At 37.7% G+C, this 26,668-nt stretch overlaps 2 protein-coding genes across 5 annotated transcripts in view; one reads left to right on the top strand and one right to left on the bottom strand.

Moving 5' to 3' along the window:
• The window catches only part of C2CD3 (C2 domain containing 3 centriole elongation regulator), a 135,703-nt gene extending 123,545 nt beyond the window's left edge, over nucleotides 1–12,158 (bottom strand). For all 3 annotated transcript variants that reach the window (XM_061201263.1, XM_061201264.1, XM_061201265.1), the window contains exons 1-3: nucleotides 11,913–12,158; nucleotides 8,919–9,188; nucleotides 6,266–6,423 (exon numbers count right to left, since the gene is read on the bottom strand). In XM_061201263.1, coding sequence (XP_061057246.1) covers nucleotides 6,266–6,423; nucleotides 8,919–9,188; nucleotides 11,913–11,967 — 483 coding nt within the window. In that variant the 5' untranslated portion in view covers nucleotides 11,968–12,158. The remainder of the gene's footprint in view (nucleotides 1–6,265; nucleotides 6,424–8,918; nucleotides 9,189–11,912) is intronic.
• A 257-nt stretch (nucleotides 12,159–12,415) lies between these two features.
• PPME1 (protein phosphatase methylesterase 1) overlaps nucleotides 12,416–26,668 on the top strand; it is a 76,894-nt gene continuing 62,641 nt past the window's right edge. The window contains exon 1 of one of the 2 annotated variants that reach the window (XM_061201262.1): nucleotides 12,416–12,687. In XM_061201262.1, the coding sequence (XP_061057245.1) occupies nucleotides 12,587–12,687 (101 nt within the window). In that variant the 5' untranslated portion in view covers nucleotides 12,416–12,586. The remainder of the gene's footprint in view (nucleotides 12,688–26,668) is intronic. The other variant, XM_061201261.1, reaches the window with a different exon arrangement.

Here is a 26,668-nt window from a genome sequence, read left to right as displayed (position 1 = left end):
CTCTCACTGTGTTCCCCTCCTCCATCTCTCTCTCCTGGATATACCAATTACCTAGAGTTTTCTAAATGTACCTTATATTTCATTCCCTTATGCCTTCATGTGCAAATTTCCTCCAGCATTACTTCCTCTGTGAAAACTTCTTTGTGTCCAGGCAGACATGTTATGGTCACTCCGTTTTTCATGTTTCTACTTACTTTGTATCTATCCATTAATATAAACACCATTTATTGAACACTTCACAGTAGGCCAGAAACTGTGCTATGTTCCTCACACAGAGAAGCTGAAGTGATGATATAACTGTCAGGAAAGTATATTATCCTAATCTAAAGATTAAAAAAAAAAGCAGAGGCTTAAAGGAGGTATTTGTACTTCCAGTTTATTTGTCATCCTGATCAGATTATGAATTCCTTGAAGGCATGAACTGTCTTATTCATTTTTCTGAAGACTAATCAGTGTAAGAATACACTTAGTGTACAAGTATGCATAATAATGACTAATGGTCTGAAAAATAAAAGAATGACATAGCACCTGTTGCATCTTTATTGCTAGCTATTTGAGAAAAATAAGGCCCTAGTTCTATGCTGGGGATGAGGCAGGGTGGAGAGGGAGGAACATTAAGATGAAAAGTAATTACTTGAAGTTTCCTTTATCGTCCAACTCCTCTGAATTCAGGCACTCTACTAAAAAGCTTTCCAGGTCTCTGAAAAGCCCGATGGAGAAAAGCCTAATGTAGGAATAAAAAATAAAACAGAGCCTAAAGCAAAACTTTGGAGAAAAATTGAAGAATGTACTCCAAAAGAAAAGAAGAGCAGTGTTGAAAGTTCAGTTACAATGACATAGACAGCAGAAGGAATTGTTCAAGTAGCCAAAGAGAGTCACATAACGATGAATGGCCTAAGACAAAAGTGAAAGATTGCAGTTAAATATTTAAAGAAGTCTCTGGGAAGGTCAATGGAATAATTTACGTGGAGAAACTGCCAAGGCACAGACTCAATAAACACACTTGAGTCTTGATGAGGAGAATTTTGTTCATGAACCAGGTAGCATAAAGTCCTTTAAATCTATTCATCATTAAGATTTTCTACAAAGACAAATGACCGGAATGCAGTGGGATAAATACTTTGTGCAGTCACTGCTATAAGAGGATCACATAAAATCCTGGCTGCCCAAATATAAGTGTCAGAAAATCATCCCTTGCCATTCATCACTTGCCAAAAGACTGCCACTTTATTCTAGAAACAAAGGAGACACTGAGAATAAAGGCTGCGTCCCTGGCCTTAACAATAACCTGCTGGCTGGCCAGAGTTTTGCTTTTTCCCTAAGCAAATTTGAACTAGGCCCAAAACAACTCAAAGGCCTTTACTACCAGTGAGAAAGAAAAGGAAAGTCCAGTTACCTGCCACACCCACCTTACAATCAAAATATAGGTGCTGGCCCAACTCCTTTGTTCAATTAACAAACATCTGTTGATACTAGCTCAGTGCCAGGCTCTGTGCTACCTGCCTGGGGCAAAGAGATGAATAAAACATGGAACCTGACCCAAAGGATCAGAGTATCTTGTAGGGGAATTTAAAAAGAAGTAATTTTAATATAAAATGGTGAGTTCTGGGATTATCTACTACATTTATAACATCTGATATTGGAGAGAACATATTAGTATGTCTATTTTTCAGACTTACGCTAGTCAATATAGCATTTTAAAAGATTTCAAAATTATTTAACAGTGATTAAGAAAACAGATTTTATGTAAAAATTTGAATTTCTGGCTTCTCTTGAAAAATCAGAAGATCCAGCAATGCTGGGTTTCCATCCCATTGTGGCAAAAATCAGCTGGAGTAGACTAGTGGCTTTAATCAGGGTATGTGCTCCAGTTTGCGAAGTCCCCAGCCACGTCCCAACATGAGGTAGAGGGACAACTTCTGTTTATCATCACATTTGATCTGCTACATTAAAAAAAAAATTATTTAATACAGTAAAATGGACATTTTTGTAAATATACACTTCTATGAATTTTAATCTATGTTTAGATCCATGTAACCACCACCATAATTAAGATATGGAACACTTCCATCACCCCCCAAAAACTCCCTTCGTAGTCATGCCCTCTTCTCACCTCTAACCTCTAGCAACAGTTGAATTTGATAAAATTCAATACTCATTTATGATCAAATCTCTCAGAAAACTTCGACTTTCTCAATGATAAAGGGCATCTATGAAAAACCTGCATCTAATACATATTTAATAGTGAAAAGACCAAATGCTTTCCTCCCAAGAACAAGAACAAGGCAAGGCTATCTGCCTGGTTTCATCCAAGGCAAATGGATGAAAATTGTGTAATATCCATACAATGGAACACAACTCTGCAAAAGGGAATTACTGATGAAGTAATATGGATGAATCTCTAAACCTGGCTTCTTTCTGTTATTCTATTAATATTTCTTTTTTTTTCCTATTAACATTTCTTAACCTAGTTGAGGAGCCAATGGGTGTTCACTGTATGGTTATTTTTATATCTTATACATCTAAGATATTCTTTTGCATATCTATCTCTATTTAATAAAAACAAAAAAATTAAATGAAATAAAACATGTAGTGCCTAACATGTGGTAGGCATGCATATAATAAGTGTTGCTAATGGGAATTCCCTGGCGGTCGAGTGGTTAGGACCCCGTGCTCTCACTGCCAAGGGCCTGGGGTTCAATCCCTGGTCGGGGAACTAAGATCCCACAAGCAATGCGGTGTGGCCAAAAAAATAAAAAATAAATGTTGCTAAAAAAGTTATCAGCATGAACTCCTTCAATGTTATCCATCTCAAAATGTTTCTCCTCTTTCCCTCCTTGTTGTAATTCCTCCATTCCAAAGGTAACCCCTATCAGTTGTGTTCTTAATAGAAATTCATTCCCATCTAATTCTCTTCATAACCTTACTTGCTCAATTATCCTCTTTTATTTTCAATATCTTTCTTCACTTGCTTTTCTCTTGGTCTACAAAACAAATCAGGTCTCTAATACTCTAAAAAAGGCTCAGCAAACTCATTCTGTAAAGGGGCAGAGGGTAAATATTTTAGGCTTTATTGCACATTCTTCTTTTTTAAAGTGACCCTTTAAACATATAAAAACCATTTTTAGTTAGAAGGCCAGATTTAGTCCACTGGGCAAAGTTTGCCAACTCCTCTTCTAAAGTAGCAACAAACTTCTTAATTCTGCTACCCACTATCAATACTTTCCTCTCCAATTCAAGTAAATTTGGCATGTCCCTGTCATGTGCCTAAGTACCATGTTAAGTGCTTCCATATTTTTTTCATATCATTTAATCCCTACAACAATGCTGTAAGGTAAAAGTTATTATCTTCATTTTATAAAATAGGATACTGAAGCTCAGAGAGTACAAATGAACACCAGAAATGTTTTCATAACCAGTTTTTCCATGTCCAAGTCTTGTGCTATTTCCATTAGGTCACACTACCTCTCCCTCTCTTCGCTGCCATTTATCTGGGAAACAGAAAGAAATCTCTGTTATTTCTACTTCTTCACTGTAATTACTACTTATTTACTTATTCCATAATCTTTCAAAATCTGACCTCTGTCTCCAAGGCTCTATTAAAACAATTTTCTAAAGAACACAATGACATTTAAATAAAAAACATACAAGTATTATTGTATCAACTGACATTTAAATAAGGGGGGGAAAAAAGATGCACCACCTTAGAAAACGGTCCAATAGTTCCTCAAAGTTAAACATAGTTACCATATGACCACAATTCTACACCTAAGTATACACCCAAGAGAACTGAAAGCATCTGTTCACAAAAAACTTGTATGCAAATGTTCATAGCAGCATTATTCATAAAAGTCAGAAAGTGGAAACAATCCAAATGTCCATCAACTGAAGAATGGATAAACAACATGTGCTATAATATACCCATACAATGGAATATTATTTAGCTATAATAAGGAATAAAGTACTGATTCATGCTACAACATGGATGAACCTTGAAAACATTATGCCAAGTGAAAGAAGCCAGATACAAAAGGTCACATATTATATTACATCATTTATTTGAAATGTCCAGAATAGACAATATATAGAGACAGAAGGTAGATTAGTGGTTGCCAGGGGTTGGGGAAAGGTAAAAAGGGGAATGACTACTAATGGGTATAGTGTTTCTTCTTGGGGTGATAAAATGCTCTGGAATTAGATAATCGTGATGGTTGTACAATCTTGTGAATACACTAAAAACTACTGAACTGTATACTTTAAAAGGGTGAATTTTATGGCATATGAATTATATCTCATTTTTTTATATAGGGAAAAAACCTACCTAGAATTCTACACTCCAACTGTTTTTATTTTCCCTTGTTTTTTCTTCCCCAGTCATTAATCATATGCATATATGTGGGTATAATTTTAATTCTTTTTTGTCATCAATCCAAAATAATTTTCCATGTTGCTACACAATCATAACTATATAATTTTATCTTTTACGGAAACAAAATATTCCACTAATAGACAATTTAAATATCATTGAATAAACTGTTTTCATTTTTTCAATACTAAAAGTGCATTTCCATAACCAGTCTGAAGCATATAACTTTCCTCTCTTTTTATGGTATTTCCTTAATATAAGACCCCAGGGGTAGAATTATTGAGGTAAATGATATATGATAATTATTATGGCTCTTGAAACATAATGCCAAACTGTTCTTGCAGGTCTGATGCAAATCTGTACCATTATCAGAAAAGGAGGAGTAAACCAGTCCCATTTTACCATGAAGTTACCACCATAAGGTGTCACTATCTTTCAATATATTATAAATAAAAACATGATAAATAGAAAATAGAAAATGTTCAGTTCTTTTACTTAGTTAAATCTATTTCTGGACTTTATTCTCTTCCTTTGACAATTATGTGCTTGTGGTTTTTTTTTTTTTTTTAATTTTTTTTATTTCTTATTTTTTTATTTTTTATTTTTTTAATGCTATTCTTGTCTGCTTACATTCTTTTTATGTATGTATGTATGTATGTATGGCTGTGTTGGGTCTTCGTTTCTGTGCGAGGGCTTTCTCCAGTTGCGGCAAGCGGGGGCCACTCTTCATCGCGGTGCGCGGGCCTCTCACTATCGCAGCCTCTCTTGTTGCGGAGCACAGGCTCCAGACGTGCAGGCTCAGTAGTTGTGGCTCACGGGCCCAGTTGCTCCGCGGCATGTGGGATCTTCCCAGACCAGGGCTCGAACCCATGTCCCCTGCATTGGCAGGCAGATTCTCAACCACTGCGCCACCAGGGAAGCCCTGCTTGTGGTTTTATAATAGGTTCTTACACCTGGTAATGTTATATGTTCTTTCCTCATCTTTTTTGAACTGTTTTCTTAAATACCTGCTTAAATTTCTATACATATTTTAGAATACATTTGACAAGGTATAAATTTCTCAAGGATTTGAATATTCAGAATTCTCTAGGAAGAACTCCCAGAGTCTCCCTCAGAAAGAGACCCTTCTATGTTCTTTCCCCCCATCCTGTACATATCTATAGTATATGTGTATCAATATCACACTGCGTTCTACTTGCTACTCTCTTCTATTTCCTCCTACCTGACTTTGGAAAACTAACTGAAAGGCCCATCTCTTATCTTTGTATCTTAAGTTAGTGGCACATAACAGCATATCAAAAAAATGTAGGCTGAATCAATGAATGAACAATCAACAACTGGTTATGGAGATGCAATTCTAATACTGAAAAAAATGAAAAGTTTATTCAACAATATTAAAATCGTAGTCTATTGACTCATTTAAGATACCACTTAAATGAGTCAAACAAGCCATTACTGCTTGGCACTATGTTAGGAGCTGTGGGAAAAACAAAGAAAGTAGAAAACACTGTCCTGTCTCCCAGGGAATATAGAAACTAAAAGGAAGGGAAATTAAAGGGAAACTACAAATACAAAATTTTGGAGACTATGTAGGATTATAACTGAACAATGATTACGTAATTCATGTTATTCTGAATTTAATAAAGAGTACAGAGAAGAATGAGTGCAGTAGGAGCTGCGAAGGTCTCTTGGAACTTGAGATGGGCAGCAAAGCACTAAGAGGATATGGATAAGTGGGAAATAAGTACATGACAGTCTGGGTAAAAACATGAACAAAAGCATGAAGTGGGAATTTGCATGGTATGTGGGAGTCACGTACCTACCCATTCTACAGACAGACTCAACTATTTGTGCCCCCAAGGTTTTATTCTATGTAGCAGAGAATTATAATATTTTTACCTGGAGTTCTCCAAGTTTCTTAGATGTTGGTGAAACAATGGTAAAAAATCCATTGATGTGATGGGTTGGAGAAAGCTGGGCTAGTCCACTGATCTGAACTCTACCAACCGGAAGATGTTCAAGTTTGGTGATTACTTCCAGCACCAGCACAGCCATATCTAATCAGAAACAATTACAACATAGGCAGACAGTTTTCATTTACTTTTTTTTTTGGAAGTGGGAAGAGGAATATACATTACAAAATTTTTTTACTTAAAAAAATCATTTTATTTTCAAATAAACTATGCACTTACCATATCATTCAGGGGGTGGGGAAGAGTGAACCCAAGATCAAAAGAACAACAAAGTTTTAGAGAAGAGCAATGACAAATACCTCAAATGGAGAAAAAAATTACATAAAAATATTTAGAATATCAAGTATTTGATAAGGAAAATACCTTTAAGATAGTATATATATATTTTTTACATATTTGGCAAGGACTCAGACTTTAGTTTTGAAATAAAAAAGCAACAATAAGAAAGTTCTCAGTTTTAAAATTCTCACCATTTCTAGTTTTGAACTGGACAAAGGGCTTCTCTTGTATAGATGCATGGGTTGGTCCCTGCCTCTCAGGAGTATTTTACTGCTTATTTCTCAATAATATCTGGAACACTGAAAGGTCGAGAGCACTTAAAACTAAAAGGAATGGAAATAAACTCCTTAGCTGTATTCATCAATTGGTTGCTTAGACTTAATACCTTCATGGTCCTAATTTACAGCAGGAGAAATAAAATGCATGCATATGCAATCTGAGATTATTTCAGGACAGTGTAACTTCTGAATATTTTCTTACCAAAGTTGAGAAAGTGGTTCACTTTCACCCTTTGTTCAATGCTGTAGTGAAAGGAGTATTGGATTTACAATTAGAAGATTTGTGATTGTGTTGTGGCTCCAACATTCACAAGCTACTTCTGTGTAAGCCACAGCTGTCTATAAAATAGGCATCATAATAACTATATCATGGCTGTGTGCGGAATGGGAGTATTGCAAGTAAAACACATAGCACAGTATCCTCTTAAATGGCAGTTGCTTAATGGTTGTTATATGACTTTAGGCAACTTACTTAACATACCACCGTCCCTGTCTTACCTAATCATGCAAGTTCTCTGAAAATTCTATGAGCTAATAGGTGTAAAAGTGCTTTGTAGACTATAAAATAACGTGCATATATAGAATAAGGGAAATGTACCAACATTTGTTGGTTATTTACTAACAGCCAGGCTCACCCGTGTCTCATTTATTTTCTTAATGAAATATCTATTTGTATCTTTTAAAAGTTCTTATCACTTTCTACCTACTATTGTAACTAAACTTCTTTGTGCATTTAGTTAGAATTAGATACCATTCTGATTAAATTTTTTGATTCATTTTTGTAATCTCCACAGTGTCTAGCACAACGTCTAGCACATGTTAAGTGTTCAATACGTATTTTTTGAATAACTGAATTTTTTTTCTTTATATTTTGATGTCTTCAAAATTTTCTTCTTTAAAGAATGCAAACTTAAGGACAAGTTAATCTTTAATTCACCTCTGGCTCTCCGGTATTCTTAGCCCAACAATATTTACATGATAAATGCTTAATTTTTACTGACTTGAACTGAATTGATTTGATAAGTCCACCATCCAAAATGTGTTTATATGAAAACTTGACCTGAATAGAGAAATAACACAGTACATTTAGAATGCTTTCCTTTAACAGCAATGAAGAAATTTTGGCTCCTGGTTCCAGTAGAGGGATCCTCCCTTCTCTGAAAACCCGTACTATTAACTCACTAAACCACTCAGTTGGTATTTAGGATGTATTATCTTGTATTATTGGTAAATTCTATATCTATATCATCTTTCCTTGAGCATAATGTAAGTCCCAGAGTAGAGACTACAGTTATTCCTTAAAGAAGCATGGTGTGGTGACAAGTGAATGAGTTTTTTTTTTTTTTTTTAAATCTAGTCTGCTCTTTTTTTTTAAAGGAATTCCTTTATTTTTATTATTTATTTATTTATTTTTGGCTGTGTTGGGTCTTCGTTTCTGCGCGAGGGCTTTCTCTAGTTGCGGCAAGTGGGGGCCACTCTTCATCGCGGTGCGCGGGCCTCTCACTATCGCGGCCTCTCTTGTTGCGGAGCACAGGCTCCAGACGCGCAGGCTCAGTGGCTGTGGCTCACGGGCCTAATTGCTCCGCGGCATGTGGGATCTTCCCAGACCAGGGCTCGAGCCCGTGTCCCCTGCATTGGCAGGCAGACTCTCAACCTCTGCGCCACCAGGGAAGCCCAAGTGCATGAGTTTTGGTGTCAGAGAGAAGTGGGTTCAAATCCTAGTTTTGCCATTTGTCAACTATGTAACCTTATAAAGGATTCATTTTATCTCTCTGAACCTCAGTTTCATTGTCTATAAAACAGAGAAAATATCTATCTTGCAGGGTTATTAAGGATTAGAAATAATATGTATCAACTGGTAGCACATAGTATACTCTCAATAATGGTGGCTATTATAAAACCTCTTTGACTCAATAATTAACAATGCCATAGATACTAAGTACACAATAATACCTATTGTTAACAACATAATCACATGCTTCTTATTAGGCCTACAGGTGAAATGATAAGACAAAAACATACCTGTTAGATAAGAGGTAAACTGCTTTGGACCACAGCGAATAGCATAACGTGTAGTTGTTCTCACAGCTTTTGGTTCGGTCTGCAATGCATCCCTGGGACAAAAGAGTGTTCCTTCTGATGTTTCTCCCCACCATCTCACTCGAACAAGTACACAAGCAGGAGGCTTTGTAATCTTCCATATGACTTTATTAACAGTAAGTTTCAGAAAGCAGCGTAGCTGGCCTTCAACCAGGGGTGGTAGGCTTGTAGATGGAGAAATGTCACTTAAACCTGTGGAGGAATCCAAGAATACGAAGTCGAAATTTAGTCTAAATACAGAAAACACATAATCTGCTTTTTGAATGAAAACACACAAACATTTTAGTCTCTACAGAGAGAAGGCTTATTCTATTTATTCTAATACATGAGAAGTAACTAGCAAACCAGACCACAGAATAACCTATCTGGTCACTTAAGCCACCCTGACAACTAGTTAGTATTCAGGATTGGATTCAGGTTATTGTAAGTAAAGAACATACCAACTTAAGACATGCTAATACAAACTCCTCTTTAACTGAAAGATATTAAATGAAAAATACAAATACAATGATACAGTATACAGGTTTAAAAAAATCTATGAAGTAGTTGAAATTTTTCTTCCAAGTACTGTTATTCTGATTATTGCAATGTCTACAGTTTTTTGTTTTTTTTTTTAAATTAATTAATTTATTTTTGGCTGTGTTGGGTCTTCGTTTCTGTGCGAGGGCTTTCTCTAGCTGCGGCAAGCGGGGGCCACTTTTCATCGCGGTGCGCGGGCCTCTCACTATGGGGGCCTCTCTTATTGCGGAGCACAGGCTCCAGACGCGCAGGCTCAGTAGTTGTGGTTCACGGGCCTAGTTACTCCGCGGCATATGGGATCTTCCCAGACCAGGGCTCGAACCCGTGTCCCCTGCATTAGCAGGCAGATTCTCAACCACTGCGCCACCAGGGAAGCCCCACAGTTTTTAAGATATGTTATCTTTACCTAATTCTCTTACTTTAAAACCATCACTAAACATAAAACAGCAACAACTCCTGTCAATCAGCTCTCAAATGAAGTCTACACCTTACAACTCAGCACTTCAAGAAAGACCACCTTAAACTGTGTCTTTTCTTCCTGCCGATATCACACAATGAGGACAGAAACTATCATCTTCAGATTATGCCATTATCTTTTAGCACAGTGCTGGGTTCATAATATTTATGGCTTTTAGACAGATAATAAAATGTAAATCAGGCAATTAATCATGGCTTTCTATAAAGTTTTCCTTTAATGACCCTGATTGTCTTCTATTCACGTATCTTCTAACCATGACTTAGAGGAGATTTAAGAAGTCATTCCAATATTACACACACCTTTCTACTCCTCTCACTTTTCCCTGGGGAGTGGTCATGCCTCACAAGAAAAAAATATACTGGAGTCTATCAGATCAGGAATTTCTATAACTAATTCTTTGGATTTCTAAAGTGAACAGCCTCTCTGCTTTCTTTAGTGAAGAAAAGACCCACCATAATCTTTATGGATAACTAGTTTCAATATAAAAATTATACATAGGTGTGTACATGAGTATTACTGTATATGCATGTGGTATAATGAGAAGGACATTCTTACGTTATTTCTATTTTGATTTTCCTCCTATCAACCAAATATGCTTGACTGGTTTGACATAGGCAGCACCAGCACTGAACACTTCCACACTTCTGTTTCATATCCTCCCATCATTCCTGAAAGGAAAGGCATTGCCTCAAAACTGCCTTAGTTATCTTTAAACAGTTTGGATAAGGTTTATTCCCAGACTGCACCTTTAGTCCTCAATCCAATGGCCTAATGCACTATCACTATTCCTAATACCTCTTTGCCTATACTATAAAATGCAGTCACCCAGTTTTTGTTTTGTTTTGAGGCAGCCCTGTAGAGATTCCATTTCATTTCATGATCTGCCCTGGGTTCCCAGGGTGACTGTTCTTGCTGCAGCTCACATTTCCCTGGTCTTTTCATAAGCTTGCTTCTTTTTGAGCAGACTAACCTGATGAGGTCCTCTTGCTACACACTCTTCCATCATCTCAAATCCTTCAGAGATCTTCATGCCCTAACCCCCGCCACCCCACTCCAACCCTACCACACCGTCACTCACCAGTCTTTCTTCCTCTCTCCTCCACAACTATCTTTTCCCTACTCCCACCTGTAGCCCTTCATGATTCATGACTGTCTCACGCTTCAGTCATTCAATTAACATTTACTAAGTCCTGCTTCGTGTTAGCTCTTGGGGATTCAGTAATGTGTAAAACGTGATCCTTGCCTATTAGGATTATTGACATACTCTCCAACTTATTTTTCTTCCAGTTCTATGTGGACCTGCAAAGCTATACCTCCCCCCTCCCGTCCCCACACATTTAACTTTTATCAAAAACACCCCTAAGTCATGGGGATTTAAAGTACTGCACAGTGACTATAGTTAATGATAGTGTACTGTATACTTGAAAGTTGCTGAAAAGTAGATCTTAAAAGTTCTCTTCACAAGAAAAAAAAATGTTTGTAACTATGTATGGTGATGGATGCTAATTAGACATGCGGTAATCATTTCGAAATATATACAAACATTATGTTGTACACCTGAAACTAACATAATGTTATATGTCAATTATACTTCAATTTTTAAAAAGTAAAACCAAAACATTCCTACAATTTTTTTGTTCCCTTCCTCTGGAAGGGTCCCCTTTTAGCCCTCACTTCGTCCCATTTATTCACCCACTTTGCCCCCTACTCCAGCCCCTATATCCTTTCCATTCGCGGGAGGGCCAATTGCCCTCTCTTTTAACCTTCTTATTCCCTGGTTGTTCTCCCTCCTCAATCCCTTTTTTTTTTTTTTTTTCTTTTAACAGGCGGCTGTGGGAGGTCTCCCTAGAATGCTTCGCGCCCTGCTCCCCCAACTCCGCCCAACTACGCTTTCTTCAACCTTTGGTCGCTCGTATTACCTCTCTTCTGGCGGCTACCGCCGCCCACAGGCCCCTGGGCTTTCCGTTGTTTCATGACGAGCCCCAGCTCTTCTTCACCAACTCAACTCCGGGCCCAGCACCTAAGCCGTAGCCTCCAGCCATCCCTGCCCACGGCGCTGGCGTTCCCCGGCAACCGGCGCCGCTGGGCAGCTTGGGAGGCAGGAAGAAAGCGGTTCTTCCTTTAACAGCCTCCAGGAAGCCATGAGAAAGGAAGGCGCCAAGACTCCTTCCCGCCAATAGACTACAACACCCAGGATGCTTTGCTACACTACCTCTGCGGGGTTGGACGCGGTCGCCTCCAGCTGCGCAAGCGCAAAGGGATAAGCCCTTTGAGGACTCCATTGCCCAGGGTGCATTGCCTTCAGTAACGCTTCTCTTTCCGGCGAGGGTCGTCGAGTTCTCCGCTTGGGGTCTGAGGGATCACAGAGACTCCGTTACCCAGCTCCCTCTGTGGAGGCTGGTGCGCACTTCCGGTGGAAGCACTGGGGCGAGGGGGTGGAGTTTACAGAGCCGGTGGGCGGTGCTGCTGGTAGCTGGGTGCTATCCAAAGGCGACGGGGCGTCGCTAGGGGAGCGAGCCGTGTGACCGGTTGGGCCGCGCTTAGCGTGGGACGAAGCTTCGGGTACTGTTCGACTGCCTGCGGCCTCCCTTTCATGTCGGCCCTCGAGAAGAGCATGCACCTCGGCCGCCTGCCCCCTCGCCCTCCTCTACCCGGCAGCGGGAGCAGTCAGAGCGGAGCCAAGATGCGAATGGGGTAAGTAACCCGTACCCCTTCTCCCTAGAGGCCAGGGCCCGGCCATTGGAGAATGGTGTCTCTGGGCGTTTAGAGCGGCACGTCAAGGGAGGCTAAGGGTAGGAGAGAATGTTGGCGGCGGCCTGGAGACGTTTAGATGAAGTAGAAGGCAGATCTGGGGACTAGGGGAGGCGCCAAGTCAATGGAAATTGGAGGATAAATAGTATTGGAGGGAGAAGGGAATGAGGCAAAGATTGAGGAAGCTGAGAGGATAGTTTAAGACATGTAGGAGGCACCTCCAGAAGAAGGGGTGGAGGAGGTTTGAGAAAAGGGAGAAGAGCGGTGACAAAGGTGGAGGGGAAATCTGCCAGGGATGGTTGAGGGAAATGGGAAACGACGAAGAGAAAAGTTGAGGGGAATTAGGAGAAGAATTCGGAAAAGATTTGGGAGGAGTAAATCTTTATCTAGTTTCTCTGAGAACTAGATAATAGAAAAAAGCTGGGGGAAACAGAGAACACCTGAGGCAGGGTTGGAGCGGAAAAGACAACCAGGGAACAGAAGGTTCTAGAGAGAGTTCCTAGGGGGTGTAAGAGGCAGATTCTGGGAGTGAGGAAGTGACTTAGAGATTAAGTCTCTTAAGGGGTACTGAGAAAGTGTGGGGAACAGGCCTAAGGAAAGATGGAGAACACAGCCAAGAAGACTGTTAGGGGTGATACGAATGTGCTGATAAGGGAGGGTAGGGAATAAGGGGAGGAGTGAGGAGGGAGAGGGCTGAGGGGCTTAGAGAGTAACCATGGGCTCCAGAGATTGAGAAATGACTAGGAATAGGGTCTAGTGAATGGCGTGCTGCAGAGGTAAGGTCTGGGAAGCTTGAAGAGGAAGATTTGGGAAATTGATTTTTGCTGGGCAAATAGGTCTGGTGGAAGCTATGTACTGATCTGATAAGATTCAATTAATGAAGCACTGAGAGGAGCCACTTAAAATGTTTTGGAGGAAACCGTCGTTTACTGGAATTGGGAGGAGCTGTGTTGGCTTTTGGAATTTAGGTTGCTGAATGGCTTGGGCCAGGTTGGGGGATACTAAGGTGTAGGAGAGAGAGTGTAATGAGTTGAACCTGGGAGAAGTAGAAGGCAGAGGTAATTGAACAGGCAGTTGGTTTTGAGGGGTATTTGTAGTATCAGATAGGATTCTGGAGACTAGTGACTGAAAAGAGAAAAGGGGTAGGAAAAATACTTAGGTATGTGGTAGTCAAGAGTGTGTGTTTGGGATTCTAGAGATGGGTTGGTAGACATTCTTGGGATAAGGACTAGAGAAGAAATACCTTAGGTTCTGAAGATTAATATGTACAAAAACTGATCGAAAAGGAGATTTAGATAGGAGATACAATACTGTGAAAGCAGGTCCTAGGAATGAAGAGAAAGGAGAATCCTATAAATTAAAACAGTGGAGTAGAGGGGTGGTGAGAATGGTTGGAAAAACTGGGGAAGGAAACTAAGAATTGAAGTGGAGACCTGACTATGAGACACAGTAGAAAACTGAGAAAACCTTGACAAGTGAAGATAGGTCGGTGGATGCACAGTACAAAGAGGTGGTAGAAGCCTACATGTAAGGTAAAATGAAGATCGTTTTGGCTTTGGAAGACAAAAGTAGGACTGTAACATGATTAAGGAGGATCTGGAAGCTGATCCGTAAGAGATTATTTGGGAAAATTAACCTGGACTATAAAATTAATGTAACGTTTGTTGTTGATATGTATCTTAGTTGCCACCTTTCTTAAACTAAACTTTGATCTTTCAGTATTCCAGCACTCTTCTCTAAAATATATATAAAAATACTAGCTTTTTAATAACCATATGTCCTTCAGACAAGTTAGAGCTTAGCTTCTCACTTTATCAAAAGTTCTCTGAAGATGAAGAACTGAAGAAAAATACTAAGAAAAAATAAAATCTACTGATTAGATTATTAGTAACTTAACCTCTTTAAATAGGTGCTTTGGTCCTCTTAATTTAGGTTAACTGCTTATCCTGGAAAATAAATTTCTTTAGAAAAATGCTTCTTTATAGTACTGTGAAGAGAAGAGCATATATTGGTGAATTTTATGTGGTTCTCAAGTAGCTTATTTTCCTGTGTTTTTATTTTCTACTTCCTTATTGGAACATAGGCATGCCTCATGTAAGCCTAATGTTAATGATAATATAGACTGTCTCCTCCCCTAGAATCATAAAGCTGGAAGAGAGTCTCTGAGACCTATTGTGTTTTTTGGATTCATAGTTGTTATCGTTGGCAATACTTAATTTGAGCTGTATATCTTATTCCTTTGCAAATTCTTTAGGATTCAGTCTTCCTTTTTCCTCAGTCAGTCCTGGTTTATGAAGTCTCACTTCTACCAATTTCACATCATCCTTCTTTATTTCTAACTTCTTCTCACTTGCTTTTTTTTTTTTTTTTTTTTTTTTTTTAACTCTTTCCATCTTTTCCACTCCCCAGTCCATCTCTTACTCTCAGGTTGGACCTGTTCCTTTGACAGTTTCTTATATGACTTACTCTTTCAACTATTTTTCATAATCTCTTGCCTTCAGTTTCAGTAAACCTTATTTAGATGTGTTTGCATATTCAGGGTGGTTTTGAGTTTTTGGTTTTTCCTGAGTTTCCATAGTTTTGTTTTTCCAAATGGATTTAGTAATTCCAGAGTATTGCTGGATAAAGCAATAATAACAATTACTTTTTTTTTCTTTTTTTTCTTTTTTTTTTGAGTTAGTACTATGTGCCAGGCATTGTGATAGTAGCTTTATGTATGTTATTTCTCAGGTAAGGCCTGAAATCCTGGTTTTATTGTTCCTTGATAGATGCCAGTAGATGATACCCAAAACAGTGGTTTTGAACTTTTTAATTAAAGCTTTTGGAACTACTCTGATTTTAGAGCCCTACTTGCAACTGGTATTAGTCTGTTAGGGCTGCCATAACAAAAATACCATATTTTTTTTCGCAAAAGTTCTAGAGGCTGAGAAGTCCAAGATCAAGGCACCAGCAGATTCTGTGTCTGGTGAGGACCACTTCTTGGTTCATAGATGGCAGTCTTCTCACTGTGTCCTTACATGTGGGAAGGAAGAAGAGAGCTCTGTGAGATCTCTTTTATAAGGGTACTAATCACATTTATGAAGGCTACACCCTCATGACCTTATCACCTCCTAAAGGCTTCACCTTCAAATACTGTAGAGGTTATTGGAGATTAGGATTTAAAGTGAATTTTGGGGGGCACAGACTTTCAGTCTATAACACCTGGTGTGCTTGAGGGTGTTTTTATTTTATTTTATTTTATTTTTTTATTATTTTTTTTAATTTTTAAATTTTATTTTATTTACTTTTTTATACAACAGGTTCTTATTAGTCATCAATTTTATACACATCAGTGTATACATGTCAATCCCAATCGCCCAATTCATCACACCACGATCCTCACCCCCCCGCGGCTTTCCCACCTTGGTTTCCATACGTTTGTTCTCTACATCTGTGTCTCAACTTCTGCCCTGCAAACCGGTTCATCTGTACCATTTTTTTAGGTTCCACATACATGCGTTAATATACGATATTTGTTTTTCTCTTTCTGACTTACTTCACTCTGTATGACAGTCTATAGATCCATCCACGTCTCTACAAATGACCCAATTTCGTTCCTTCTTATGGCTGAGTAATATTCCATTGTATATATGTACCACAACTTCTTTATCCATTCATCTGTCGATGGGCATTTAGGTTGCTTCCATGACCTGGCTATGGTAAATAGTGCTGCAGTGAACATTGGGGTGCATGTGTCTTTTTGAATTACGGTTTTGTCTGGGTATATGCCGAGTAGTGGGATTGCTGGATCATATGGTAATTCTATTTTTAGTTTTTTAAGGAACCTCCATACTGTTCTCCATAGTGGCTGTATCAATTTACATTCCCACCAACAGTGCAAGAGGGCTCCCTTTTCTCTGCACCCTCTCCAGCATTTGTTGTTTGTAGATTTTCTGATGATACCCATTCTAACTGGTGTGAGGTGATACCTCATTGTAGTTTTGATTTGCATTTCTCTAATAATTAGTGATGTTGAGCAGCTTTTCATGTGCTTCTTGGCCGTCTGTATATCTTCTTTGGAGAAATGCGTATTTAGGTCTTCTGCCCATTTTTGGATTGGGTTGTTTGTTTCTTTAATATTGAGCTGCATGAGCTGTTTATATACTTTGGAGATTAATCCTTTGTCCATTGACTCGTTTGCAAATATTTTCTCCCATTCTGAGGGTTGTCTTTTCGTCTTGTTTATGGTTTCCTTTGCTGTGCAAAAGCTTTGAAGTTTCATTAGGTCCCATTTGTTTATTTTTGTTGAGGGTGTTTTTAAAATCACTACTTTAGAACATTCCATTACCATTTGAGAGACTATAAGTTATTAAAATCATTTGACCATTTTCCAACATGTTTTTGGTTCATCAATAGTTTCTGTAATTCTATTCTGTTTCTATAATTATCTCTTACATTTTTATAGTGCTTTAACTGACATATATTAGTGCTGTTTTGTATTATTCCATGAGGTAAGTTAGGGCAAGGGTTAATATTTTCTCTTAATGAGGAAACTCAAATGTTCATTGACTTGTCTAGGATCACAGAATGATGAAGTGGCAGAAACAAGACTTCAGAAACCCAGACTTTAGATTTGTAGTCCGTTGTTGTTCTTGTTATTCCTTGGTGCAAAGAGACTGTTGTTTGAAGTGATAATGATCTGAGTTTGAAGGCTAGCTTGAGTATTTATTTTAGTTAAGTCATTTAACCTCTTATAGTCTGTTTCTTATCTCTAAAACTGGGATACTTAATGCTTACCTTAGAGGGCTGTGAGAATGAGATAATATGTGAAAAGCAGTTATGCCTCCTGACACATAAGCTCTTAAGGAATGATAACTAGTAAATTATTATATGTTGAGAACAATGAGAAAGGCTCATTCTTTATGAAGTAGAAGCACTCCTTTCAGTATCTTATAATGTCAACTCTTTTCCCTCAAGCTGTGTATTTATTCATATCTGATCAGATAGTTTTTCATTCAACTTCTTAAGTTTATTATGGATATCAGGCCTCTTAGGAAGGCTTTAAGGGGCTGTTCACACAGATGGAGAAATAAAGGGCAAAGTGGAGTGATTTGCTCAAGGTCACATATTAAGTTACTAAAAGAATTAAATCTTCGTGTATCTGTTTATGTTGATTATCAGTTTCAAAAAATTAAGTTATAATTCACATACCATAGAATTCACCCTTTCAGAGTATACAGTTCAGTGATTTCTAGTATGTTCAAGGTTGTACAATCATCAGCACTATTTCCAGAACATTTTCATCATCCCATAAGGAAACTACTTACCTGTTAGCAGTTACTCCCCCTTCCCCCAGCCCCTGGCAACCATTAATCTATTTTCTGTCTCCATGAATTTGCCTATTCTGGAGATATGTAAATAAAACCATACAGTACGTGGCCTTTTGTGACTGGCTTCTTTCACTTAGCATAATGTTTTCAAGTTGCATCTATGTTGTAGCATGTATCAGTACTTCATTCTTTTTTTTTTTTTGGCTGAATTATATTCCATTGTATAGGCATACCACAATTTATTTAATCATTTATCGGTTGCTGGACACTTGGGTTGTTTCCATTGTTTTGCTATTATGAATAATGCTGCTGTGAATATTCACATGCAGAGCTCTGTGTGGAAATAATGTTTGCCTTTCCTTGGATAATTACCTAAGAAAGGAATTGCTGGGCCATATGGTAAATTATGTTTAACTTTTTAAGAAACTGCCAAATTGTTTTCTGGAGTGGCTCTTTGAAGCTTTTTATGTATCAGGGATATTTTTTTCCTTATAAGTGTTAAAAATACTTTTCCAAGTTGCCTTTTTACTTTGCTTATGATATTTTTTGCCATGTAAAAAAGTTGTTTTTAAATTTTAATGTACTCAGATCTATCTAGCAAAATCCATTGCTTCTGGATTTTGGATTGCAGAAAGACATTTCCTTCTCCCAGGTTGTAAAATGATTCATATTTTTTTTTTCCCTAGGACCTGTATGCTTTCTTTTCTCGTATCCATCTTGTTTATCTTGATGTGCAAAGTGAGGAACAGATCTAATTTTATCTTTATCCATATGCTATCCAGTTGTTGTAACACAACTTATTAAAAAGTCCTTTTCCCATTGTGTGAATTTCTCCTCTATAAAAATTAGTCCTTTTCCCCACTAGTTAAAATGACATTTTTATCATACACCAAATTTCTGCATAGATTTGGGTCTGTTTATGAATTTTCTTTCCTTTTCCCTCGGCCTATTTATTTATGTGCCACTACTATGCTTTAAATTGGAGAGGCATTATTAATATGTTTTAGTAAATGGTAGAGGTAGCTTCCCCTTCATTCTTTTTCAGGGTTTTCCTGGCTCCTCTTACTTGTTTATTCTTACAAATAAACTTTCTAATCAACTAGACTAGTGCCTAATAGTGTTTTTATTGGCATTATTTTAAATATGTAAATTAACTTAGAATGAACATTTTTATGATGTTGAGTCTTCCTTGAAGAAATATGTTTTTCAATTTGTGTAAATCCCTTTTGAAGGAAAACTATTTCGGATCCCAAGTACTAACGTGTTATATTTAATGTTCTGTGTTATATTATGTAAACATAATGTTTAACATTGTATTTAATGTTACTTAAATATGTACAAAATAAAACTAGGGATAAATTCCTGTGTATAAGAGTAAATTCCATATTACTCTTATATAATTATAAAACTCAACAGATTTACTATTTAAATACAACTAAACCTACAAAATTCCTCAAATTCAGATTAGCAATATTACATTAATGTGAAATAATCTAATTTTCTGTTAACAGCTTGTGATTTAAATGGAAATATTATTTATTGAAATAAGTAATATTTTTTATAAATAAGTTCAGAGTTGATTCAGTTATTCAACTGTATCAATCATGACCCAGGCTTTTTGTATCCTTTCTTTTTCCATCCTTAGAAATGTTGGCTTTTCCTTCTCTTGCTTGTCACCTTATGGTTGCAGGATGTCTGCTGCAACTCCACTTGCACCTTACCTTTATTCTGTCTTTCTAAATAAAAAGGAAGGAACAAGGGCAAAGACCTTTTTCTAACTTACCTTGTCCCTGTTTTTTTTCCTAGAATGGGAAACTCCCCAGCAGGTTTTTCCCTTAAATCTCTTGGTCCAGAACTGGTTCACATGTACATCCTAAAACCAATCACTGGCAGTAGGGAATGGGATTACTATGACTGGTTTAGACCAATTCTGATTTATTCCTTTGGGCTGGAGGAAAGATAACAAAAGATCTCTACTAGCTACCGAAACAGTTTGGAATTCTGTTAGGGAATACAGAGTGGTGGGAAGTGGGAAAGGAATGTCTGGAGTAGAGAGTAAACAGCATCTGTTCGGAGTCCTGACATTAACAAGTGGGGGAGACTAATCTGACTTCAGATTCCCTACTGTTTTCATTGCTGCACAGGTATAGGAAGTGATTTCTTTCTTTCCTTCCCCCCACCATTTCCTCTTTATGCCAGGTTTGAGCCGCTTGACCTGAGCACTTCTGAGTGAATGTCCGTTTTTCCATTTTGCTAGACTTATTGCCAGCAAATCTATTTCTCCAAAATTGGGTAATTGGAATTTTTTTTAACCTAATGAGCCTTTCTTGTCATGTTACTTGATGTCAGATTTGAGGAAACGCCTCTGGTTAGTTAGGAAAAACTTTTTCCTTCATGATGTGAAATAGTTTCTTGTAGAGAAGAAAGTTTTAAGTAATAGCACAATTAAGAGGATGGTCCACTTATATACCACACTTAGTTCTTCAAATACAGTATTGACAACCAGTCCCAAGCACATACTACCAATATAGTTGACCCTTGAACAACAGGGAGTTAGGGGTGCCCACTCTTCCCACAGTGGAAAATCCGGGTATAACTTACAGTTGACCCTCCATATACCATGGTTCAATGTCTGTGGATTCAACCAACCTCCAATTGTGCTGTATTTACCATTACAGTTGTGTAGTATTTACTATTGAAAAAAATCCTTGTGTAAATGGACCCATGCAGTTCATACTGTGTTGTTGAAGGGTCAAGTGTACTACACTACTACAATTGACGATTGGTTGAATTAATGTATTTGAAATCTTGAATACAGAGGGCCACGGATATGGAGGGCCAACTGTAAGTTATACACAGATTTTCAGTTGCTCGGAGGGTCTCACATACACACACCCTACTCCTCCTCCCATGTTGTTCAAGGATCAACTCTATATTTTGAAGATTGAATAAGAGATTAAGTTGAAAATTCTAGTCATTCCAAACCATAGCAGAAGGCTGAAGTTGTTTACTATCAGTCCTTTTCCACCGTGCCTCTGTGTGTGTCCTTTGCCATGGACTTTTTCCAGGTGTAAGTGGGAATCCTATCTCTGCCACTAATAAGCCATGTGGCTTGGTCAAGTTTTCCTCTTCCTGGGCCTCAGAAAGAACTCTGGGGTGTAGTAGAAAGAATTCTTTGGCACCAGACATGCTTGAGTTTAAATCCAAGCTCCAGTGCTATGGGAAGTGGCTCTGGGCAATGTATCTTATGTATCTGAACCTGTATTTCTCATTTTTAAAGAGAATATTTTTCTTGCAGAATTCAAAATCCTACTTGATACATAATAGACAGCTAATTATTCCCTTCCATAAAGTAAGATTTGGCTTAGATGATCTCTAATAGCATGATCCAGTATGTAGTTTTTAGAATCTAAGTCTGCTGCTTTAATAAGATGCCCTTATCAATAGTAATGAACTATCATGACCTCAGACAGCCATTTGGTTGCCTTCTTTCCATTCTTTCCATCCTCTTCAGTGTTGCTAATGAGGATTTTTTTTTTTTTTATTAAATCAGTGGTGCCTTGATTTAAATAGCTGGCTGCAATTAAACTTCATTATTTTGTCTCCACTACAAGACTCCTAAACTGGAGAATTTGTGACAACAGTGACTAGGACTGCTACTGTGCAGCTCATGACTCATTAATAACTCTCCTATCAGACTTAAGCAGCTTAGTAGATGTTGAAGTATATTATGTCTTTGGATTTGAGACATTCACTTAAAAACATACAACTTATATTTCCTATTCTTTGTTCTCTAAGTAGGCAGGGAAAATTTTTCCTCCCTCCTTTCATCCTTCCCCTCCCTTATTTCCTTAGCAGTTGATACATAGCAGTCATATAATTTTGTTGGTTTTGGTTATTATCGCCTAGTAGGCATCATCACATAGTAGTCAACGAGTACATCCTCTATGCCCCCATAACCTTCTGTAGATATAACACTTATCCCTCTGACTATAATTATTGGTTGACTGTCTACTCCTCAAGACTGTGAGCTTCTTAAGGGTAGGAATTGTGTCTTAGTTTCCCTGGTGTCTGACATGCTGACTACTTAGGTGCTAACTGAATGAGAAACCGAAATCCTAGACCTATTTAGCCTAATTCTATAAGGAAAATCTTATTTCCTTACCAGTTCCATTAAGATGGCATAACTAAAGCTATACTCCCTTTCTTCTGAAAGCTGTTTTTCACTTCATAAAATAATAGAATCCGTACTTTATTTCAACATCAACATTTAGGTAGAGTGTGTTGTGAGTGTTTACAAATACATTGTCCAATTTGAGATTTAAAATACTCATATGGTTGAAACTCATGCTTGGAATTAGTCTCTTGTATGTGAATATTCATGCCTGTTGCTTAGTTTTACTTTATTAAAATTTGACAATCCATATCTTCCTCTCTCGTTCCCCAAACCTGAAAGCAAGTCCATTACTATAAGAGAGCAAATGTCAATTAGTAATTATTTTCAGACCAGCTGCATTTTATAGGATTGGGGTTTTCTGCCCTTACTCAATTTCTCTCTTACTCCCTAAGAGAGAAGCCTATTTTCCAATGAGGCTGTATCTACACACTGGTGACTCTAACAAGTGTAGGGATGAGAGCAAGAAGTCTACTGTTAAAAGTAGCATTAAAAGTTCTCCATAGTCATGTCCCAGGCAATGTCAATTTTCTAAATGTTTCTTGTACTTACCAACTGCCAAGTTTATTTTACTTTCGAGGCCTCCCATATCACTTTTTCAAGTCCTTCCCATCCTCTAAAATCCATGAAGCTCTTTCAGACTATTCTAGCTCATTCATTTGCTCTGTCCCTCCTCTGAGCATCTGTAGCACTTTCTGTCATTTCTTCTTATTTGCCAATTGTTGTGCGTTACTACTTGGTATTGTGTTTTTTAATTGTTATGTCAAATTTATTATGGTAATTTATATGGGTGATTACCATAAACATCATAATTTATATTTCATGTTTTTATTTTGTTTTTGTGTTTTTGGTTTTTTTTAGTTTCCCCAATAAAATTGGAGGTCCCAGAGTACAGGAGCCTTTGTTTTTATTTCTTTGTGTATTCTACAGTAGCACAGTTTAAAAAATGTTCTCATAAGGTTTGATTTAATAGACATGTGGCACACAACATTCATATAAAATGAGATCCTGAAGCTTTTCCTGATCATCCAGCCTGCACTGATCTTTCCATTTTCTCTCCTTTTGTAGCACCTATCATTTATACCAGGGCTTGGCAAACTTTTTCTGTAAGTATTTTATGCTTTGCAGGCCATAGTTTTTGTGGCAACTACTCAATTCTGCCATTGTAAGGTGAAAGCAACCATAGACAATATGTAAATGAATGTAATTGTATTCCAACTACATTTTTTTTGGTGTCACTGAAATTTGAATTTTATGTAATTTTCTCATGTCTTTAAATACTCCTCTCTTCTTTGTTTTTCCCCTCCACAACCTTTAAAAATATAAAGACCATTTGCAGCTCATGAGCCACACAAAAACAGGGGGTGGCTGGATTTGCACACAGGCCAACCCCATAGTTGCCATAGTTTGCCAACCCCATGTCAGTATGATTAGCTCTGTACTTCTGTTGTCTTGTAGTAGAAAGAATGTAGGTTTTAAATCAGCAAACTAAAATTCTCTTCCGGGCTTTACTACATACTGCTTATAAGCTTGACTGTTATTAAAATGTGTGTAATACTAACCTCACAGTGTTGTTTTTGAGGAGCAAGATATACATATGAGGAATTATTATTTAAATAGTAAAGCTATGTAGTGGAAACTTATTTACTGTATTTCATAAATTCTAAGATACATTTCTTTTCATATTTGAAATGATAGTTTCTTAATAATTGCTCTTGGTCAGGTAAGCTGTAACTTGGTTCTCATTGCCTGTACATGAGTGAACACCAAGACCAGTATCAAAACTTACAAAATAGGTGTTGGCAGCTTGGAAGAAAATGCTGGAGACAAAAGTGGAGCACTCTTTTAATCACTAAGAGCTGAATGGCTGTGAGGAGGGCGGGTGTTCAATCAGATGAGTTAAACAATATTCCTAAAGTGAGAGTCAAAAGTAAGATAGGTCTTCCTACATAATGGTAAAGTCAGCATATGAGCTGGTGTTTAGTTTAGTTTTTTTTTTTAATTATTGAAGTACAGTTGATTTACAATGTGTTAATTTCTGCTGTACAGCAAAGTGATTCAGTTATACATAATACATATATATATATTCCTTTTTTTAAATTTATTTATTTTATTTATTTACTTTTGGCTGCATTGGGTCTTCGTTGCTGCGCGCGGGCTTTCTCTAGTTGCGGTGAGTGGGGGCTACTCTTCGTTGCAGTGCGCGGGCTTCTCATTGCGGTGGCTTCTCTTGTTGCGGAGCACGGGCTCTAGAGCGCAGGCTCAGTAGTTGTGGCGCACGGGCTTAGTTGCTCCGCGGCATGTGGAATCTTCCCAGACCAGGACTCGAATCCGTGTCCCCTGCACTGGCAGGCGGATTCTTAACCACTGTGCCACCAGGGAAGTCCCCAGAAGTGAAATTTTAAAACTGTGATTATTAACAGTATATTTATATCCTTCTATGATTCCATATTTATATCCCTCTATCTTTATCCTACTAAGAAAATATAGCCCAGGTTGTTGTGAGGATTAAATTTAGATAATGCTTGTAAAGTGCCCAGCATAAATACATGTGTGTCTGGTTTGTTTCATTTAATTCTTCTTATCCTTTTAATTAAACCAGCTTTTCCGTAAGCATAAGAACATGGTTCTAGATATATTAATATCACTTTATTTTTATTATTTTTAAAATAAATTTATTTATTTATTTATTTATTTTTGGCCACATTGGGCCTTCATTGCTGCACGCTGTCTTTCTTTAGTTGTGGCGAGCGGTGGCTACTCTTCGTTGTGGTGTGCCGGCTTCTCATTGCCATGGCTTCTCTTGTTGCAGAGCACGGGCTCTAGGCGCTCAGGCTTCAGTAGTTGTGGCTCACGGGCTCTAGAGCACAGGCTCAGTAGTCGTGGCACATGGGCTTAGTTGCTCCACAACATGTGGGATCTTTCTGAACCAGGGCTCAAACCCGTGTCCCCTGCATTGGCAGGCGGATTCTTAACCAGTGTGCCACCAGGGAAGCCCAATATCACTTTAAATTTAGTTTTCTGTGTTAATCACCTGAACTACATCATTATTATTAGCTGAATTTCATCACAAATAGCATTTTAGTGTATTATGGCTAAATAGACTTGGGAATGGAGCTTCCCAGAGAATCTACCAATATTTCATTATACTGTTAATCAGGGGAAATGTACTTCAGTTTTTCCAACAACCTATTTTACAAACCTTTGGAATATAAACCCATTTTTAAGTTGGAGAATATGTTGACACTTGTTTTTTCACTGAATATTGGGAAATTGTATTCTTTACTGGTAATTAGAGGATTTGTACTTTTGCCTCTTCCCTATCCAGGTCATTGTTTAATAAAAATAGTACTTCAAATTTTTATAGCATTTGGTTTAACAAAATCTTCACACCAGACATAATCTTTGTGAATCCTTCTCTGACTTGGTTCCCTCCCTGTAAGTGTCCTGAGCAAGATTGAATGTCCCATCTGTGAGCTCTCATGGTACGCTAGGCTTATTTCTGTCATAGCTATAGTATACAGTGACTGTTTACTTCTTATTTCCCTCCAGACATGAGCTCTTTGAGGTCAAGAACCAAATTTTATTCATCAATGGGAATTTCGGGCCTGCTGATTTCCCTAGTGCCTAGGAAGTATATCAGGGCCTACAATACAGGGCATAGCCAAATGTCTGTTTAATTGGAATTAAGTTACCTGTTTATATATAAGCAAGTTGTGACTGGAAAGAATCTCTCAAATAATTGCCCTAAAGATATTTGCTCTTTGTCTTTTTTCCTGGATCATTATGGCATTCAGGTGAGTCTGGGGAAGGTGTTATGTGGCCATTGGTTCTGAAATATACTTCATTAGGATTTTCTGTATGGATTTTATTGGCTTTTAAACTCTGACCTCAAACCTGCTTGCTTTCTTCCTATTGTGATATGTCTAAGCAGTATAGTAACTTACATGCGTTCTGATGACTGAATATCGCCACACACATTAAGAGAGTGAACAGCTCCATTTGGTCCTTGCAAAATATCAAAAAACCTTGTATTCTGTCTGCTTTTTTGCTTTCATTACTGATGTCTCACTGGTTGTATTTTTGTTTGAGGCCAGATCATTTTAGTAGAATTGTCATTATATCCTTTTTTCTATTTACTTTTAGAGTTTTGGAAAAAGAAGTTATTAATTATGCTGTTCTGATGTTAGGTGAATGGTAGAAATAAAATTTAGAAAATTTTCTAACTTGAGTAAAGCAGAATTCTTTATTATCGGAGGTATAAGATTACAGTTGTTCTTGTGCTGCAGCAGTCTGTCCACATCCATTTAAAACAAAGCATGGGGATATAGTAATAAAACAATCATGTGCCTCTTATGGAGCTGATATTCTCATGGGGAGAGGCCAACAATAAAGAAAAAGCATAGAGAATATGGTGTCCACTACAGATTTAAAAAATTTG

The sequence above is a fragment of the Eubalaena glacialis genome, chromosome 10 (assembly GCF_028564815.1).
Source record: "Eubalaena glacialis isolate mEubGla1 chromosome 10, mEubGla1.1.hap2.+ XY, whole genome shotgun sequence".
Taxonomy (NCBI): domain Eukaryota; kingdom Metazoa; phylum Chordata; class Mammalia; order Artiodactyla; family Balaenidae; genus Eubalaena; species Eubalaena glacialis.
Note: the sequence above shows the minus strand (reverse complement) of the source record. Positions and strands in the feature narration are given on the sequence as shown.